The sequence below is a fragment of the Heptranchias perlo genome, chromosome 17, assembly GCF_035084215.1.
Source record: "Heptranchias perlo isolate sHepPer1 chromosome 17, sHepPer1.hap1, whole genome shotgun sequence".
In the NCBI taxonomy this organism is placed as follows: Eukaryota; Metazoa; Chordata; class Chondrichthyes; order Hexanchiformes; family Hexanchidae; genus Heptranchias; species Heptranchias perlo.
Window position 1 is genome coordinate 58189265 of NC_090341.1, and position 21451 is coordinate 58210715.

The window sequence follows — 21451 nt, forward strand, 5'->3', positions numbered from 1 at the left end:
GAAATGTCAAGTACCCTTGAATATTCAGGTTCCAGCCTTTGTCATCTTGTCTCTGTAATGGCTATCAGATCGTACATATTTATTTCTATTTGAGCTGTCAATTCATCCATTTTGGTACGAATGCTACGCGCATTCAGATACAAATCCTTTAGTGATGTCTTTTTATTGTTTTTGCAACCTCTAGCCTTATCTGCTGGCGCACTCTTAAGTTTGCATGCTCTGTCCCCTCCTACTATTCTCTGATTATCATTTCCCTCTTGCTACCTTGCTAACTAGAGAAATTAAGGATAGTATTAGATTAAAAGAAGAGGTTTACAATGTTGCCAGAAAGAGTAATAAGCCTGAGGATTGGGAGAGTTTTAGAAATCAGCAAAGGATGACCAAAAAATTGATAAAGAGGGAGAAAACAGAATATGAAATTAAACTAGCAAGAAATATAAAAACATATTGTAAGAGCTTCAACCAGAATGTAAAAAAGAGATTAGTGAAAGTAAACATGGGTCCCTTAGAGGCAGAGACAGGAAAAATTATAACGGGGAATAAGGAAATGGCAGAGACATTAAACAAATATTTCATATTTGACTTCACAGTAGAAGACACAAAAAAATTCTGGAAATAATGGGGAACCAAGGGTGTAATGACAGTAAGGAACTTAAAGTGATTAAGATTAGTAAAGAAAAAGTATTAGAAAAATTAATGGGATTAAAAGCTGACAAATCCCCTGGACCTGATGGCCCACATCCTACGGTTTTAAAAGAGGTGGCTGCAGAGATAGTGGATGCATTGGTTTTGCTCTTCCAGAATTCCCTAGATTCTAGAACGGTCCCCGTGGATTGGAAGGTAGCAAATGTAACCCCGCTTTTAAAGAAAGGAGGGAGAGAAAAAATAGGGAACTATAGACCAGTTAGTCTATCAGTTGTTGGGAAAATGCTAAAATCTATTATTAAGGACATAGTAACAGGGCACTAGAAAATCATAATATGATTAGGCAGAGTCAACATGGTTTTATGAAAGGGAAATCGTGTTTGACAAATCTATTAGAGTTTTTTAAGGGTCTAACTAGAAAGGTAGATAAGGGGGATCCAGTGGATGTAGTATATTTGGATTTTCAAAAGGCATTCAATAAGGTGCCACACAAAGGTTGTTACACAAGATTAGGGCTCATGGGATTGGGGGTAATATATTAACATGGATTGAGGATTGGTTAAAGGACAGAAAACAGAGAGTAGGAATAAACGGGTCATTTTCAGGTTGACAGGCTGTAACTAGTGGGGTGCTGCAAGGATCAGTGCTTGAGCCTCAGCTATTTACAATCTATATTAATGATTTAGATGAAGGGACTGAGTGTAATGTATCCAAGTTTGCTGACGATACAAAGCTAGATGGGAAAGTAAGCTGTGAGGAGGATACAAAGAGGTTGCAAAGGGATGTAGACAGGTTAAGTGAGTGGGCAAGAAGGTGGCAGATGGAGTATAATGTGGGGAAATGTGAGATTATTCACTTTGGTAGGAAAAACAGAAAAACAGAATAGTTTTTTAAATGGTGAGAAACTATTAAATATTGGTGTTCAGAGGGATTTGGGTGTCCTTGTACACGAAACACAATGTTAATACGCAGGCACAGCAAGCAATCAGGAAGGCAAATTACCTTTATTGTGAGGAGGTTGGAGTACAAGAGTAAGGAAGTCTTGCTGTAAGTGTACAGGGCTCTGGTGAGACCTCACCTGGAGTACTGCGTACAGTTTTGATCTCCTCATCTAAGGAAGGATATACTTGCCTTAGAGGCGGTGCAACGAAAGTTCACTAGATTGGTTCCTGGGATGAGAGGGTTGTCCTATGAGTAAAGATTGAGTAGAATGGACCTATACTCTTTAGAATTTAGAAGAATGGGAGGTGATCTCATTGAAACATATAAGATTCTAAGAGGGCTTGACCGGGTACATGCTGCGAAGATGTTTCCCCTGGCTGGAGAGTCTAGAACTAGGAGACATAGTCTCAGGATAAGGGGTCAGACATTTAGGACTGAGATGAGGAGGAATTTTTTCACTCAGAGGGTTGTGAATTTTTGAAATTCTCTACCCAGAGGGCTGTGGATGCTGAGTCATCGGGTATATTCAAGGCTCAGTTCGATAGGTCTTTGGACTCTAAGGGAATCAAGGGATATAAGGATCGGGCAGGAAAGTGGAGTTGAGGTCGAGGATTAGCCATGATCTTATTGAATGGCGGAGCAGGCTCGAGGGGCCATATGGCCTACTCCTGCTCCTATTCCTTATGTTCTTATGTATCTAACCCTGTACCTGCCCTGGGAGTGTTTGATGGGACAGTGTAGAGGGAGCTTTACTCTGTATCTACCCCATGCTGTACCTGCCCTGGGAGTGTTTGATGGGACAGTGTAGAGGGTGCTTTACTCTGTATCTAACCCGTGCTGTACCTGCCCTGGGAGTGTTTGATGGGACAGTGTAGAGGGAGCTTTACTCTGTATCTAACCCTGTACCTGCTCTGGGAGTGTTTGATGGGACAGTGTAGAAGGAGCTTTACTCTGTATCTAACCCTGTACCTGCCCTGGGAGAGTTTGATGGGACAGTGTAGAAGGAGCTTTACTCGTATTTAACTCTGTACCTGCCCTGGGAGTGTTTGATGGGACAGTGTAGAAGGAGCTTTACTCTGTATCTAACTCTGTACCTGCCCTGGGAATGTTTGATGGGACAGTGTAGAGGGAGCTTTACTCCGTATCTAACCCATGCTGTGCCTGGGAGTGTTTGATGGGATCGTGTAGAGGGAGCTTTACTCTGTATCTAACCCGTGCTGTACCTGTCCCGGGAGTGTGTGATTGGACAGTGTAGAGGGAGCTTTACTCTGTATCTAACCAGTGCTGTATCTGCCCTGGGAGTGTTTGATGGGACAGTGGAGAGGGAGCTTTACTCTGTATCTAACTCTGTACCTGCTCTGGGAGTGTTTGATGGGACAGTGTAGAGGGAGCTTTACTCTGTATCTAACTCTGTACCTGCCCTGGGAGTGTTTGATGGGACAGTGTAGAGGGAGCTTACTCTGTTTCTAACTCTGTACCTGCCCTGGGAGTGTTTGATGGGACCGTGTAGAAGGAGCTTTACTCTGTATCTAACCCTGTACCTGCCCTGGGAGTGTTTGATGGGACAGTGTATCATAGAATCATAGAATCATAGAAGTTACAACATGGAAACAGGCCCTTCGGCCCAACATGTCCATGTCGCCCAGTTTATACCACTAAGCTAGTCCCAATTGCCTGCACTTGGCCCATATCCCTCTATACCCATCTTCCCCATGTAACTGTCCAAATGCTTTTTAAAAGACAAAATTGTACCCGCCTCTACTACTGCCTCTGGCAGCTCGTTCCAGACACTCACCACCCTTTGAGTGAAAAAATTGCCCCTCTGGACCCTTTTGTATCTCTCCCCTCTCACCTTAAATCTATGCCCCCTCGTTATAGACTCCCCTACCTTTGGGAAAAGATTTTGACTATCGACCTTATCTATGCCCCTCATTATTTTATAGACTTCGATAAGATCACCCCTTAACCTCCTGCTCTCCAGGGAAAAAAGTCCTAGTCTGTCTAACCTCTCCCTGTAAGTCAAACCATCAAGTCCCGGTAGCATCCTAGTAAATCTTTTCTGCACTCTTTCTAGTTTAATAATATCCTTTCTATAATAGGGTGACCAGAACTGTACACAGTACTCCAAGTGTGGCCTCACCAATGCCCTGTACAACTTCAACAAGACATCCCAACTCCTGCATTCAATGTTCTGACCAATGAAACCAAGCATGCTGAATGCCTTCTTCACTACCCTATCCACCTGTGACTCCACTTTCAAGGAGCTATGAATCTGTACTCCCAGATCTCTTTGTTCTATAACTCTCCCCAACGCCCTACCATTAACGGAGTAGGTCCTGGCCCGATTCGATCTACCAAAATGCATCACCTCACATTTATCTAAATTAAACTCCATCTGCCATTCATCGGCCCACTGGCCCAATTGATCAAGATCCCGTTGCAATCCTAGATAACCTTCTTCACTGTCCACAATGCCACCAATCTTGGTGTCATCTGCAAACTTACTAACCATGCCTCCTAAATTCTCATCCAAATCATTAATATAAATAACAAATAACAGCGGACCCAGCACCGATCCCTGAGGCACACCGCTGGACACAGGCATCCAGTTTGAAAAACAACCCTCTACAACCACCCTCTGTCTTCTGTCGTGAAGCCAATTTTGTATCCAATTGGCTACCTCACCTTGGATCCCATGAGATTTAACCTTATGTAACAACCTACCATGCGGTACCTTGTCAAATGCTTTGCTGAAGTCCATGTAGACCACGTCTACTGCACAGCCCTCATCTATCTTCTTGGTTACCCCTTCAAAAAACTCAATCAAATTCGTGAGACATGATTTTCCTCTCACAAAACCATGCTGACTGTTCCTAATTAGTCCCTGCCTCTCCAAATGCCTGTAGATCCTGTCCCTCAGAATACCCTCTAACAACTTACCCACTACAGATGTCAGGCTCACCGGTCTGTAGTTCCCAGGCTTTTCCCTGCCGCCCTTCTTAAACAAAGGCACAACATTTGCTACCATCCAATCTTCAGGCACCTCACCTGTAGCGGTGGATGATTCAAATATCTCTGCTAGGGGACCCGCAATTTCCTCCCTAACCTCCCATAATGTCCTGGGATACATTTCATCAGGTCCCGGAGATTTATCTACCTTGATGCGCGTTAAGACTTCCAGCACCTCCCTCTCTGTAATATGTACACTCCTCAAGACATCACTATTTATTTCCCCAAGTTCCCTAACATCCATGCCTTTCTCATCCGTAAATACCGATGTGAAATATTCATTCAGGATCTCACCCATCTCTTGTGGTTCCGCACATAGATGACCTTGTTGATCCTTAAGAGGCCCTACTCTCTCCCTAGTTACCCTTTTGCCCTTTATGTATTTGTAGAATCTCTTTGGATTCACCTTTGCCTGATCTGCCAAAGCAATCTCATATCCCCTTTTTGCCCTCCTGATTTCTCTCTTAACTCTACTCCGGCAATCTCTATACTCTTCAAGGGATCCACTTGATCCCAGCTGCCTATGCATGTCATATGCCTCCTTCTTCTTTTTGACTAGTGCCTCAATCTCCCGAGTCATCCAAGGTTCCCTACTTCTACCAGCCTTGCCCTTCACTTTATAAGGAATGTGCTTACCCTGAACCCTGGTTAACACACTTTTGAAAGCCTCCCACTTACCAGACGTCCCTTTGCCTGCCAACAGACTCTCCCAATCAACTTCTGAAAGTTCCTGTCTAATACCATCAAAATTGGCCTTTCCCCAATTTAGAATTTTAACTTTTGGGCCAGACCTATCCTTCTCCATAGCTATCTTAAAACTAATGGAATTATGATCACTGGTCCCAAAGTGATCCCTCACTAACACTTCTGTCACCTGCCCTTCCTTATTTCCCAAGAGGAGGTCAAGTTTTGCCCCCTCTCTAGTCGGGCCATCCACATACTGAATGAGAAATTCCTCCTGAATACACTCAACAAATTTCTCTCCATCCAAGCCCCTAATGCTATGGCTGTCCCAGTCAATGTTGGGAAAGTTAAAGTCCCCTACTATTACCACCCTATTTTTCTTGCAGCTGTCTGTAATCTCCTTACATATTTGCTCCTCAATTTCCCGTTGACTATTTGGGGGTCTGTAGTACAATCCTATCAAAGTGATCTCTCCCTTCTTATTTTTCAGTTCTACCCATATAGACTCAGTGGGCGAACCCTCGGATATATCCCCTCTCACTACTGCCGTGATGTTCTCCCTAATCAAGAACGCAACTCCCCCTCCTCTCTTACCTCCTGCTCTATCTTTCCTATAGCATCTGTACCCTGGAACATTGAGCTGCCAGTCCTGCCCCTCCCTTAGCCATGTTTCAGTAGAGGGAGCTTTACTCTGTATCTAACCCTGTACCTGCCCCGGGAGTGTTTGATGGGACCGTGTCGAAGGAGCTTTACTCTGTATCTAACCCGTGCTGTACCTGCCCTGGGGGTGTTTGATGGGACAGTGTAGAGGGAGCTTTACTCTGTATCTAAATCCTGTACCTGCCCTGGGAGTGTTTGATGGGACGGTGTAGAGGGTGCTTTACTCTGTATCTAACCCATGCTGTACCTACCCTGGGAGTGTTTGATGGGACGGTGTAAAGGGTGCTTTACTCTGTATCTAACCCATGCTGTACCTACCCTGGGAGTGTTTGATGGGACAGTGTAGAGGGAGCTTTACTCTGTATCTAACCCTGTACCTGTCCTGGGAGTGTTTGATGGGACAGTGCAGAAGGAGCTTTACTCTGTATCTAACCTCACTATTTATTTTTCCAGCACTAACATCACTCAAGTTGAGGAGCAAAAAATCTGTGCTCCCCGGATAATACTTTTTGCCCTTCTTTCTTCTGTGATGTTTTACTATGTTTGGCCCAATTGGGACCATTTCCTTGCTAAGGGGCAACCAAGCAATCCACTCCCTGGCTGCCCCATCACCCGTGTCACTGAAGGGTCAGAGGTGAGCGAGTGGCTGCTCAATTTACTTTCAGATCTTCCCACTCTTGGAGGATATTCCTGGTGTCCATTTGGAACCCACTATACTGATGGTGAAAATAGCGACTCAATAATGTATTGTGCACATTATTAGATAAGTTAAACATGCAGTTGCAGTGCTCCAGGTCATTTGGCACAATTCTCAGCACTGCCACTTGATCTTTCAGTTATAAAGCAGAGCATGCACCCTCATACAGCGACCCTTAATCCCCAGACACACAGCCAGCATTGCATCGAGAGATCGGCCACAGGCCCGGCCTTTTCACTTAGTGCAAGTAAAGCTTAGTGGAGACTGAGCTGGTGGCACATTGGGACCTGACAGACTATGCGGACGTGCTGTGGGGAGATGGTAACAAGGTGTTGAGCTACCAGTGTGTGACAGGCAGGGAAATGGTTTGTGGGGCAGATATGGGTCGTGAGATACACAGCAGAGAAGGAAGCAGAGTGAGAGGACGTGCAGAAAAATTAGGTACAAGTAATGGATACAGGAAGGTGAAGAGTTAAACATGGCAAAACAAAAGTTGCCTTATAAAATAAGGAAAAATCATGACAATGTAAATGCATCGAAAAGGTGAGAGTGGGAAGACAAGGAATAAGAACCACATGTCCTCTCCATCACCAAGACCACCTACTTCCCCCTCTGTAACATCGCCCGTTTCCGCCCCTGCCTCAGCTCATCCATAGCTGAAACCCTCATCCATGCCTTTGTTATCTCCAGAATTGACTATTCCAATGCTCTCCTGGCCGGCCGCCCATCTTCCACCCTCCATAAACTTGAGCTCATCCAAAACTCTGCTGCCCGTATCCTAACTCGCACCAAGTCCCGTTCTCCCATCATCCATGTGCTCGTTGACCTACATTGGTTGCCGGTCCAGGAATGCCTCGATTTTAAAATTCTCATCCTTGTTTTCAAATCCCTCCATGGCCTCGCCCCTCCCCATCTCTGTAACCCCCTCTAGACCTACAATCCTCCGAGATCTCTGCACTCCTCCAATTCAGCTGCCTTGTCCTTAAGCTCTGGAATTCGCTCCCTAAACCTCTCTATCTCTTCCTTTAAGACCCTCCTTAAGGCCTACTTCTCTGACCAAGCATTTAGCCACCTTAATGTCTCCTTCTTTGTCTCAGTGCAGAGTTTTGTCTGATAATGTCTGATTTTCACTTATTTTATAAGGCAACTCTTGTTTTGCCATGGGGCATTTTACCAAGTTACAGCGCTATATAAATGCAAGTTATTGTTGAGAACAGGAAGAGGGAATCATGAAGGAAAATGAGCTGGAGTAATGAGACCAGTTGCAAAGGTGGAGAAAATACACCAGATGCAAAATGGAGCTGTAGCCCAGGAGTGCGGAGGGAAATAGTGAATGAAGTGAATGCAAAGCTGGGCTCATTACAAGCAATCAATGACTGGCAGTGATTGTGAACGATGCTTTGCCAATATTTACATCAGAAACACTTGCGGCTAAAATGAAACTACGGACAATAAAATGGGGTGAAACATTGCCCCCAGATCCTGCCATTGAAGGATTACCTTGTACAAGGTACAAAACCCAATCATTAGGTTCTGCTCTTGATCCTCAATGCTGCATAAAAAATTGAGAGGCATCAATGTTAAATTTGTCACGTGTGTAATGGAGAAACAATAAGGCAATGACTTGATGTTCTCACCTGATTGTACATTAAAAAACACACCCCTTTACCAATTAGGCACTGAAGTTAGGCCTGGACTTTCCTCCACCACCTTGCCCCAAAATCGGGTGGGATCGTGATGAAACAATGGGGTGGTGAGATTTGGCGCTCCCTCTCCACCCTCACTTGGATTCTTCGGCTCCTTCCCTGCCAGGACCCCCGGCATCTAGATTGCAGCAGGGGTACAGGGGGTACAGGTCCTCGTGTGTGTTGCTGTTTCCACTGAACCCAAGAGCTCCAGGAGAGGAATGATGGTAATCCCTGGGGTAGCGATGGGGAGAGAGCCCGTATTGAGCACCTCTCCCTCCCAGTGGGGTTTGGCCCAGGCCCAGGCCCTAAAGCCTGCCTGTCCCTGCTTCCTCTTTACATTATCCCACCTCTCCAGGGGCCTAAGCGATGGTCCTGTTGCGATTTTTCTGGGGACCACTGGCAGGAACCTGCTAGATGATGGGATCCAGCCATGCATACGAATCAGGAAACTAGGCCAGGGTCACGGCAGGGGCCGGGTGACAGGTCTCATCCTGAGCCTCCTGGGCCAGAAAAGGAACATCCAGGTCTCAGTGGGTGATAGCAGCTCCCTCACACACTGGGTGGTACCTTTGATGATTGTTTAATGTGTGTATACCCAGTTTCGAGATTGACCATTTTTCCACAGAATCTGCAAATCATAGAATCCTACAGCACAGGAGGAGGCCATTCAGCCCATCCTGCCTGTACCGGCTCTTTCAAAGAGCTTTCCAATTAGTCCCACTCCCCTGTTCTTTCCCCATAGCCCAGTTATTTTTTTCCCTTTGAGTATTTATCCAATTCCCTTTTGAAAGTTAGTGTTGAATCTGCTTCCACCGCCCTTTCAGGCAGTGAATTCCAGATCATCACAACTCGCTGAGTAAAAAAAAATTTCCTCATCTCGCCTCTGGCTCTTTTCCAAATAGGTTACATTTAAGGTGTGTGATTTAAATTGAAGTAAGATCACACCAGGTCACAATTCTTTTTTAAAATTATTTATTCTGGTGATGTGGGCATTGCTGGCAAGGCCGACATTTACTGCCCATCCCTCATCGCCCTGGTTTGATACAACTGAGGGGCTTGCTAGAGTCAATCACGTTGGTGTGGGACTGGAGTCAGATATAGGCCCAGACCGAGCAAGGATGGCAGGTTTCCTTCCCTGAAAGGACACGGTGGATGCGATTACCTCTGCTTCACTTGGAGCCACTTTGTGGTCAGAACTTGTCTCCATTTACAGCTATTCCCAATTTCCCCGCTTTTTGACCCAGTTTAACTGGAAATGGATACAGAAGCCTCCAGGTTCCGATGACAAGGCCCAGTCTAGGCCTATATGAGTCTCCAGTCCCACACTAATACCCACAGCCCGACTGCACTTGTTCTGTGTAGCCAGTGCTGTGATACTAGATTTTAAACACTGAACCCACCAGCACCGCTTGTTCCACAACTGGGGACAACACAGCACAATACAGTCCCACAGCGATGCAATAACCCTGTGTACTGGTGTATATTTAATGGATCACTTGAGTGCAATGAGACCAGGTGCTGTTCTGCATCATTTTATCTGCATTCCAATCAAAACATTCCATCATGAACCTTTAGTCTTGCTATTCTCCCCACTTTTAAACTCCCACATCAGATCCGCATTGTGATGGGATCTTACTGTACTGTCTGGGATATGGGTAAGTCCGTTTAAATCGGCTTTGAGATGAAAAAGAACTGCCCAGCTCAACAAACAGACTGAAAGCTGGCACTCTGTCCTTGGTACATTGCTCACACCCACCTGACTCCAAGTACGACGACCGATATCCGGGATCCTTCTGCAACTGAATCTCCTTCAGGGAAAATATCGAGCTCGCTGCAAATAAAGGAAAGATTGATTGTTCTAATGATCAGAGGTTCAATACACAGCAATAACCATTGGAAACAGGCCACACGCTCGAGATCCACGAGGGGAAGAGAGGGTCGGAGGGAAGAGAGGGACGGAGGGAAGAGAGAGACGGAGGGAAGAGAGAGACGGAGGGAAGAGAGAGACGGAGGGAAGAGAGAGACGGAGGGAAGAGAGGGAAGGGAGGGAAGAGAGGGAAGGGAGGGAAGAGAGGGACGGAGGGAAGAGAGGGTCGGAGGGAAGAGAGAGACGGAGGGAAGAGAGAGACGGAGGGAAGAGAGGGACGGAGGGAAGAGAGAGACGGAGGGAAGAGAGAGACGGAGGGAAGAGAGGGAAGGGAGGGAAGAGAGAGATGAAGGGAAGAGAGGGACAGAGGAAAGAGAGGGAAGGGAGGGAAGAGAGGGTCGGAGGGAAGAGAGAGATGGAGGAAAGAGAGGGACAGAGGAAAGAGAGGGAAAGGAGGGAAGAGAGGGTCGGAGGGAAGAGAGAGATGGAGGAAAGAGAGGGACGGAGGGAAGGGAGGGAAGAGAGAGACGAAGGGAAGAGAGGGACGGATGGAAGAGAGGGAAGGGAGGGAAGAGAGGGACGGAGGGAAGAGAGAGACGAAGGGAAGAGAGGGACGGAGGGAAGGGAGGGAAGAGAGGGACGGAGGGAAGAGAGGGACGGAGGGAAGAGAGAGATGAAGGGAAGAGAGGGACGGAGGGAAGAGAGAGATGGAGGAAAGAGAGGGACGGAGGGAAGAGAGGGAAGGGAGGGACGAGAGGGAAGGGAGGGAAGAGAGGGATGAAGGGAAGAGAGGGACGGAGGGAAGAGAGGGACGGAGGGAAGAGAGGGACGGAGGGACGAGAGGGAAGGGAGGGAAGAGAGGGATGGAGGGAAGAGAGGGAAGGGATGGAGGAAAGGGATGGAGGAAAGGGAGGGACGGAGGAAAGAGAGGGAAGGGAGAGAAGCGAGAGATGAAGGGAAGAAAGGGACGGAGGGACGAGAGGGAAGGGATGGAGGAAAGGGAGGGACAGAGGAAAGAGAGGGACGGAGGGAAGAGAGGGAAGGGAGGGAAGAGAGGGAAGGGAGGGAAGAGAGGGACAAGAGGGAAGAGAGGGATGGAGTAAACAGAGGGAAGAGAGGGATGGAAGGAAGAGAGGGATGGAGGAAACAGAGGGAAGAGAGGGATGGAGGGAAGAGAGGGATGGAGGGAAGAGAGGGATGGAGGGAAGAGAGGGAAGAGAGGGATGGAGGGAAGAGAGGGAAGAGAGGGATGGAGGGAAGAGAGCCAAAAATGTAGAACAGTAAAATTAAGGACCAGATCACCAGCGCCTCCTTCTCCCCACTTCCATGCCCGGATCATTAGAATCATAGAATGATACAGCACAGAAGGAGGCCATTCGGCCTATCGTGCTTGTGCTGGCTTTTTGAAAGAGCTATCCAATTAGTCCCACTCCCCTGCTCTTTCCCCGTAGTCCTGTAAATGTTTCCTTTTCAAGTATTTATCCAATTCCCTTTTGAAAGTTATTATTGAATTTGCTTCCACCGCCCTTTCAGGCATGCATTCCAGATCATTACAACTCACTGCATAATAAATATTCTCCTCATCTCCCCCCAGTTGTTTTGCCGATTACCTTACCTTCTGGTTACCGACCCTTCTGCCCCTGGAAACAGTTTCTCCTTATTTACTCTATCAAATCTCCCCTTAACCTTCTCTGCTCTAAGGAGAACAACCCCAGCTTCTCCAGTCTCTCCACACAACTGAAGTCCCTCATCCCTGGTACCATTCTAGTAAATGTCCCCTGTGCCTTCTCAAAGACTTTGATATCATTCCGCAAGTATGGTGCCCAGAATTGGGCTCAATACTCGGATACTAGTGTCACTATCTCGCTACACCAATGTCCTGATCACTAGTGTCACTATCTCCCCTCTCCCATGTCTTGATTATCAGTGTCACTATCTTGCCTTTCCCCAATCGCTAGTGTCGCAATCTCCCCTTTCCCCTGATCACTGGTGTTGCTATCTCCCGTCACCCATGTCCTGATCACTAGTGTCGCTATGTCCCCTTTCCCCTGATCACTAGTGTTGCTATCTCCCATCACCCATGTCCTGATCACTAGTGTCGCTATGTCCCCTTTCCCCTGATCATTAGTGTCGCTATCGCCCCTCTCTCCCGATCACTAGTGTTGCTATCTCCCCTCTCTCCCGATCACTAGTGTCGCTATCTCCCCTCTCTCCCGATCACTGGTGTCGCTATCTCCCCTCTCTCCCGATCACTAGTGTCGCTATCTCCCCTCTCTCCCGATCACTAGTGTCGCTATCTCCCCTCTCTCCCGATCATTAGTGTCACGATCTCCCCTCTCTCCCGATCACTAGTGTCGCTATCTCCCCTCTCTCCCGATCACTAGTGTCGCTATCTCCCCTCTCTCCCGATCATTAGTGTCACTATCTCCCCTCTCTCCCGATCATTAGTGTCACTATCTCCCCTCTCTCCCGATCACTAGTATCACTATCTCCCCTCTCTCCCGATCACTAGTGTAGCTATCTCCCCTCTCTCCCGATCACTAGTGTCGCTATCTCCCCTCTCTCCCGATCATTAGTGTCACTATCTCCCCTCTCTCCCGATCACTGGTGTCGCTATCTCCCCTCTCTCCCGATCACTAGTGTCGCTATCTCCCCTCTCTCCCGATCACTAGTGTCGCTATCGCCCCTCTCTCCCGATCACTGGTGTCGCTATCTCCCCTCTCTCCCGATCGCTAGTGTCGCTATCTCCCCTCTCTCCCGATCACTGGTGTCGCTATCTCCCCTCTCTCCCGATCATTAGTGTCACTATCTCCCCTCTCTCCCGATCACTAGTGTCGCTATCTCCCCTCTCTCCCGATCACTAGTGTCGCTATCTCCCCTCTCTCCCGATCACTAGTGTCGCTATCTCCCCTCTCTCCCGATCACTGGTGTCGCTATCTCCCCTCTCTCCCGATCACTAGTGTCGCTATCTCCCCTCTCTCCCGATCACTAGTGTCGCTATCGCCCCTCTCTCCCGATCACTGGTGTCGCTATCTCCCCTCTCTCCCGATCACGAGTGTCGCTATCTCCCCTCTCTCCCGATCACTAGTGTCGCTATCTCCCCTCTCTCCCGATCACTAGTGTTGCTATCTCCCCTCTCTCCCGATCACTGGTGTCGCTATCTCCCCTCTCTCCCGATCACTAGTGTCGCTATCTCCCCTCTCTCCCGATCACTAGTGTCGCTATCTCCCCTCTCTCCCGATCACTGGTGTTGCTATCTCCCCTCTCTCCCGATCACTGGTGTCGCTATCTCCCCTCTCTCCCGATCATTAGTGTCGCTATCTCCCCTCTCTCCCGATCACTAGTGTCGCTATCTCCCCTCTCTCCCGATCACTGGTGTTGCTATCTCCCCTCTCTCCCGATCACTGGTGTCGCTATCTCCCCTCTCTCCCGATCACTAGTGTCGCTATCTCCCCTCTCTCCCGATCACTAGCGTCGCTATCTCCCCTCTCTCCCGATCACTAGTGTCGCTATCTCCCCTCTCTCCCGATCACTAGTGTCGCTATCTCCTCTCTCACCCGATCACTCGTGTCGCTATCTCCCCTCTCTCCCGATCACTAGTGTCGCTATCTCCCCTCTCTCCCGATCACGAGTGTCGCTATCTCCCCTCTCTCCCGATCATTAGTGTCGCTATCTCCCCTCTCACCCGATCACTAGTGTCGCCACCTCTTCTCTCCCATGTCCTGATAACTAGTGCCACTATCTCTCCTCTCCCATGTCCCAATCACTAGTGTTGCTATCTCCCCTCTCCCATGTCCCGGTCATTAGAGTCGTTATCTCTCCTCTCCTATGTCCCAATCACTAGGGTCATTAGCTCTCCAATCTCACGTCTCGATCACAAGTGTCGCCATCTCCCCTCTCCCATGTCCCGATCACTGGAGTCACAATCTTTCCTCTCCCATGTCCCGATCACTAGTGTTGCTATCTCCCCTCTCCCATGTCCTGTTCACTAGTGTCGCTATCTCCCCTCTCCCATGTCCCAATCACTAGTGTCGCAATCTCTCTTCTCCCATGTCCTGATAACTAGTGCCACGATCTCTCCTCTCCCATGTCCCGAACAGTAGTGTCGCTATCTCCCCTCTCCCATGTTCCAATCACTGGTATCATTATCTCCGCTTTCCCATGTCCTGATCACGAGTGTCCTATCTCCCCTCCAGCATGTTCTGATCACTAGTATCGCTATCCCCCCTCTCCAATGTCCTGATCACCAGTGTCCTATCTCCCCTCCAGCATGTTCTGATCACTAGTGTCGCTATCTCCCCTCTCCCATGTCCTGATCACTAGTATCGCTATCCCCCCTCTCCCATGTCCAGATCACCAGTGTCCTATCTCCCCTCTAGCATGTCCTGGTCACTAGTGTCGCTATCTCTCCTCTCCCATGTCCCAATCACTAGTGCCGCTATCTCCCCTCTCCCATGTCCTGATCACTAGTATCAGTTTCTCCCCTTTCCCATGTTCCGATCACTAGTTTCACTATCTCTCCTATCCCATGTCCCAATCAAAAATGCCGCTATCTCTGCTCTCCCATGTCCCAATCACAAGTGTCACTAACTCTCCACTCCCACGTTCCAATCACGAGTGTTGCTATCTCCCCCTCCCATGTCCTGATCACTACTGTCACTATCTCCACTCTCCCATGACCCGATCACTAGTGCTGCTATCTCCACTCTCCCATGTCCTGGTCACTAGTGTCGCTATCTCTCCTCTCCCATGTCCCGATGACTAGTGTCACTGTCTCTCCTCTCCCATGTCTTGATCACTAGTATCACTATCTCCCCTCATCACTCATGTCGTTACCTCCCCTCTCCCATGTCCTGATCACTAGTGTCGCTATCTCCCCTCTACCATGACCCGATCACTCGTGCCACTATCTACACTCTCCCACGTCCTGGTCACGAGTGTCACTATCTCTCCTCTCCCATGTCCTGATCACTAGTGTCGCTATCTCTCCTCTCCCATGTCCTGATCACGAGTGTCGCTATCTCACCTCTCCTATGTCCTGATCACTAGTGTCGCTATCTCTCCTCTCCCATATCCTGAACACGAGTGTCGCTATCTCCCCTCTCTCCTGATCACTAGTGTCGCTATCTCCCCTGTCTCCTGATCACTGGTGTCGCCACCTCTACTCTCCCATGTCCTGATAACTAGTGCCACTATCTCTCCTCTCCCATGTCCTGATCACTAGAGTCACAATCTTTCCTCTCCCATGTCCTGATCACTAGTGTTGCTATCTCCCCTCTCCCATGTCCTGTTCACTAGTGTCGCTATCTCCCCTCTCCCATTTCCCGATCACTAGTGTCACTATCTCACCTCTCCCATGTCCCAATCACTAGTGTCGCAATCTCTCTTCTCCCATGTCCCGATCACTAGTGTCACTATCTCTCCAACCCCATGCCCGATCACTAGTGTCGCTATCCCCCCTCTCCCATGTCCAGATCACCAGTGTTGCTATCTCCTCTCTCCCATGTCCTGATCACTAGTGTCGCTATCTATCTTCTCCCATGTCCCGATCACTACTGTCGCTATCTGTCCTCTCCCATGCCCCGATCACTTGTTTCACCATACCCCCTCTCCCATGTCCCGATCACTAGTGTCGCTATCTCCCCTCTCCCATATCCCGATCACTGGTGTCGCTATCTCCCCTCTCCCATCTCCTGATCACGAGTATCAGTTTCTCCCCTTTCCCATGTTCCGATCACTAGTTTCGCTATCTCCCCTCTCCCATGTGCCAATCACTGGTGTTGTTATGTCCGCTCTTCCATGTCCGAATCACTAGTGTTACTAACTCTCCTCTCCCATGTTCCAATCAGTAGTGTCACGAACTCTCCTCTCCCATGTTCCAATCACTAGTGTAGCTATCTCTCCCTCCCGTGTCCTGATCACTACGTCACTATCTCCCCTCTCCTATGTCCCGATTACTAGTGTCGCTATCTCCCCTCTCCCATGACCCGATCACTGGTGCCGTGATCTCCACTCTCCCATGTCCTGGTCACTAGTGTCGCTATCTCTCCACTCCCATGTCCTGATCACGAGTGTCACTGTCTCTCCTCTCCGATGTCTTGATCACTAGTATCACTATCTCCACTCATCACTAGTATCGCTATCTCCCCTCTCCCGTGTCCTGGTCACTAGTGTCGCTATCTCCACTCTCCCATGTCCTGGTCATGAGTGTCGCTATCTCTCCTCTCCCATGTTCCAATCACTAGTGTTACTATCACTCATCCCATGTCCTGATCACTAGTGTCGCTATCTCCCTTCATCACTAGTGTCACTATCTCTCCTCTCCCATGTCCTGATCACTAGTGTCACTATCTCTCCTCTCCCATCTCCTGATCACTAGTGTCGCTATCTCCCCTCTCCCATGACCCGATCACTAGTGCCGCTATCTCCACTCTCCCATGTTCTGGTCATTAGTGTCGCTATCTCTCCTCTCCCATGTCCCGATCACTAGTGTCACTATCACCCGTCCCATGTCCTGATCACTAGTGTCACTATCTCCCCTCATCACTAGTGTTGCTATCTTTCCCCTCCCATGTCCTGATCTCCAGTGTCACTAACTCTCCTCATTACTAGTGAATCTATTTCTCCTCTCCCATTTCCCGATCACTAGTGTCGCTATCTCCCCTCTCCCATGTCCCGATCACTAGTGTCGCTATCTCTCCTCTCCCATGTTCCAATTACTAGTGTGGCTATCTCCCCTCTCCCATGTCCTCATCACTAGTGTCGCTATCTCCCCTCATCACTTCATCACTATTGTTGCTATCTCTCCTCTCCCATGTCCTCATCACTAGTGTCGCTATCTCCCCTCATCACTAGTGTCACTATCTCTCCTCTCCTATGTCCTGATCACTAGTGTTGCTATCTCCCCTCTCCCATGTCCTGATCAGTAGTGTCGCTATCTCCCCTCATCACTAGTGTCGCTATCTCTCCTCTCCCATGTCCTAATCACTAGTGTCGCTATCTCTCCTCTCCCATGTCCTGATCACTAGTGTTGCTATCTCTCCTCTCCCATGTCCTGATCACTAGTGTTGCCATCTCTCCTCTCCCATGTCCTGATCACTAGTGTTGCTATCTCTCCTCTCTCATGTCCTGATCACTAGTGTTGCTATCTCTCCTCTCCCATGTCCTGATCACTAGTGTTGCTATCTCTCCTCTCCCATGTCCTGATCACGAGTGTTGCTATCTCCCCTGATCACTAGTATTGCTATCTCTCCTCTCTCATGTCTTGATCACGAGTGTTGCTATCTCTCCTCTCCCATGTCCTGATCACTAGTGTCGCTATCTCCCCTGATCACTAGTGTTGCTATCTCTCCTCTCCCATGTCCTGATCACTAGTGTTGCTATCTCTCCTCTCTCATGTCCTGATCACTAGTGTTGCTATCTCTCCTCCCCATGTCCTGATCACTAGTGTCACTATCTCCCCTCATCACTAGTGTTGCTATCTCTCCTCTCCCATGTCCTGATCACTAGTGTTGCTATCTCTCCTCTCTCATGTCCTGATCACTACTGTTGCTATCTCTCCTCCCCATGTCCTGATCACAAGTGTCACTATCTCCCCTCATCACTAGTGTTGCTATCTCTCCTCTCTCATGTCCTGATCACTAGTGTTGCTATCTCTCCTCTCCCATGTCCTGATCACTAGTGTTGCTATCTTTCCTCTCCCATGTCCTGATGACTAGTGTTGCTATCTCTCCTCTCTCATGTCCTGATCACTAGTGTTGCTATCTCTCCTCTCCCATGTCCTGATCACTAGTGTTGCTATCTCTCCTCTCCCATGTCCTGATCACGAGTGTCGCTATCTCCCCTGATCACTAGTGTTGCTATCTCCCCTCTCCCATGTCCTGATCAGTAGTGACGCTATCTCCCCTCATCACTAGTGTCGCTATTTCTCCTCTCCCATGTCCTGAACACTAGCGTCGCTATCTCTCCACTCCCATGTCCTGATCACTAGTGTCACTGTCTCTCCTCTCCGATGTCTTGATCACTAGTATCACTATCTCCCCTCATCACTAGTATCGCTATCTCCCCTCTCCCGTGTCCTGGTCACTAGTGTCACTATCTCCCCTCATCACTAGTGCCGCTATCTCCACTCTCCCATGTCCTGGTCATGAGTGTCGCTATCTCTCCTCTCCCATGTTCCAATCACTAGTGTTACTATCACTCATCCCATGTCCTGATCACTAGTGTCGCTATCTCCCTTCATCACTAGTGTCACTATCTCTCCTCTCCCATGTCCTGATCACTAGTGTCACTATCTCTCCTCTCCCATGTCCTGATCACTAGTGTTGCTATCTCTCCTCTCCCATGTCCTGATCACTAGTGTTGCCATCTCTCCTCTCCCATGTCCTGATCACTAGTGTTGCTATCTCTCCTCTCCCATGTCCTGATCACGAGTGTCGCTATCTCCCCTCATCACTAGTGTTGCTATCTCTCCTCTCCCATGTCCTGATCACGAGTGTTGCTATCTCCCCTGATCACTAGTGTTGCTATCTCTCCTCTCTCATGTCTTGATCACTAGTGTTGCTATCTCTCCTCTCCCATGTCCTGATCACTAGTGTCGCTATCTCCCCTGATCACTAGTGTTGCTATCTCTCCTCTCCCATGTCCTGATCACTAGTGTTGCTATCTCTCCTCTCTCATGTACTGATCACTAGTGTTGCTATCTCTCCTCCCCATGTCCTGATCACTAGTGTCACTATCTCCCCTCATCACTAGTGTTGCTATCTCTCCTCTCCCATGTCCTGATCACTAGTGTTGCTATCTCTCCTCTCTCATGTCCTGATCACTAGTGTTGCTATTTCTCCTCCCCATGTCCTGATCACAAGTGTCACTATCTCCCCTCATCACTAGTGTTGCTATCTCTCCTCTCTCGTGTCCTGATCACTAGTGTTGCTATCTCTCCTCTCCCATGTCCTGATCACTAGTGTTGCTATCTTTCCTCTCCCATGTCCTGATCACTAGTGTTGCTATCTCTCCTCTCCCATGTCCTGATCACTAGTGTTGCTATCTCTCCTCTCCCATGTCCTGATCACTAGTGTCGCTATCTCCCCTGATCACTAGTGTTGCTATCTCCCCTCTCCCATGTCCTGATCAGTAGTGTCGCTATCTCCCCTCATCACTAGTGTCGCTATTTCTCCTCTCCCATGTCCTGATCACTAGTGTTGCTATCTCTCCTCTCCCATGTCCTGATCACTAGTGTTGCTATCTCTCCTCTCTCATGTCCTGATCACTAGTGTTGCTATCTCTCCTCCCCATGTCCTGATCACTAGTGTTGCTATCTCTCCTCTCTCATGTCCTGATCACTAGTGTTGCTATCTCTCCTCTCCTATGTCCCAATCACTAGGGTCACTATCTCTCCTCTCCCACATCCCGATCACTAGTGTCGCTATCTCGCCTATCCCATGCCCTGATCACGAGTGTCGACATCTCCCCTCTCCCATGCCCTGATCACGAGTGTCGCCATCTCCCCTCTCCCATGTCCCGATCACTAGTGTCGCTATCTCCCCTTTCCCCTGATCACTAGTGTCACTATCTACCCTCTCACATGTCCTGATCACTAGTGTTGCTATCTCTCCTCCCCATGTCCTGATCACAAGTGTCACTATCTCCCCTCATCACTAGTGTTGCTATCTCTCCTCTCTCATGTCCTGATCACTAGTGTTGCTATCTCTCCTCTCCCATGTCCTGATCACTAGTGTTGCTATCTTTCCTCTCCCATGTCCTGATCACTAGTGTTGCTATCTCTCCTCTCTCATGTCCTGATCACTAGTGTTGCTACCTCTCCTGTCCCATGTCCTGATCACTAGTGTTGCTATCTCTCCTCTCCCATGTCCTGATCACTAGTGTCGCTATCTCCCCTGATCACTAGTTTTGCTATCTCCCCTCTCCCATGTCCTGATCAGTAGTGTCGCTATCTCCCCTCATCACTAGTGTCGCTATTTCTCCTCTCCCATGTCCTGATCACTAGTGTTGCTATCTCTCCTCTCTCATGTCCTGATCACTAGTGTTGCTATCTCTCCTCCCCATGTCCTGATCACTAGTGTCACTATCTCCCCTCATCACTAGTGTTGCTATCTCTCCTCTCTCATGTCCTGATCACTAGTGTTGCTATCTCTCCTCTCCCATGTCCTGATCACTAGTGTTGCTATCTCTCCTCTCCTATGTCCCAATCACTAGGGTCACTATCTCTCCTCTCCCACATCCCGATCACTAGTGTCGCTATCTTGCCTATCCCATGCCCTGATCACGAGTGTCGACATCTCCCCTCTCCCATGCCCTGATCACGAGTGTCGCCATCTCCCCTCTCCCATGTCCCGATCACCAGTGTTGCTATCTCCCCTCTCCCATGTCCTGTTCACTAGTGTCGCTATCTCTCTTCTCCCATGTCCCGATCATTAGTGTCGCTATCTCTCCAACCCCATGCCCGATCACAAGTGTTGCTATCTCCCCTCTCCCCTGTCCTGATCACTGGTATCACTATCCCACCTCTCCCATGTCCAGATCACCGGTGTTGCTATCTCCCCTCTCCCATGTCCTGATCACTAGTGTCGCTATCTATCTTCTCCCATGTCCCGATCACTACTGTCGCTATCTGTCCTCTCCCATGCCCCGATCACTTGTTTCACCATATCCCCTCTCCCATGTCCCGATCACTAGTGTCGCTATCTCCCCTCTCCCATATCCCGATCACTGGTGTCGCTATCTCCCCTCTCCCATGTCCTGATCACTAGTGTCAGTTTCTCCCCTTTCCCATGTTCCGATCACTAGTTTCGCTATCTCCCCTCTCCCATGTGCCAATCACTGGTGTCGTTATGTCCGCTCTTCCATGTCCGAATCACTAGTGTCACTAACTCTCCTCTCCCATGTTCCAATCACGAGTGTCGCTATCTCTCCCTCCCATGTCCTGATCACTACGTCACTATCTCCCCTCTCCTATGTCCCGATTACTAGTGTCGCTATTTCCCCTCTCCCATGACCCGATCACTAGTGTCGCTATCTCTCCTCTCCCATGTCCTGATCACTAGTGTCACTGTCTCTCCTCTCCGATGTCTTGATCACTAGTATCACTATCTCCCCTCATCACTAGTATCGTTATCTCCCCTTTCCCATGTCCTGGTCACTAGTGTCGCAATCTCCCCTCTCCCATGACCCAATCACTAGTGCCGCTATCTCCACTCTCCCATGTCCTGGTCACCAGTGTCACTGTCTCTCCTCTCCAAT

General features: G+C 48.8%; 1 protein-coding gene across 1 annotated transcript in view; it reads right to left on the minus strand.

Moving 5' to 3' along the window:
• Nucleotides 1-8163: 8163 nt before the first annotated feature.
• LOC137333944 (cyclin-dependent kinase 16-like) overlaps nt 8164-21451 on the minus strand; it is a 430097-nt gene continuing 416809 nt past the window's right edge. The window contains exons 14-15 of the mRNA XM_067998297.1: nt 10082-10156; nt 8164-8189 (exon numbers count right to left, since the gene is read on the minus strand). Of these exons, the coding sequence (XP_067854398.1) occupies nt 8164-8189; nt 10082-10156 (101 nt within the window). The remainder of the gene's footprint in view (nt 8190-10081; nt 10157-21451) is intronic.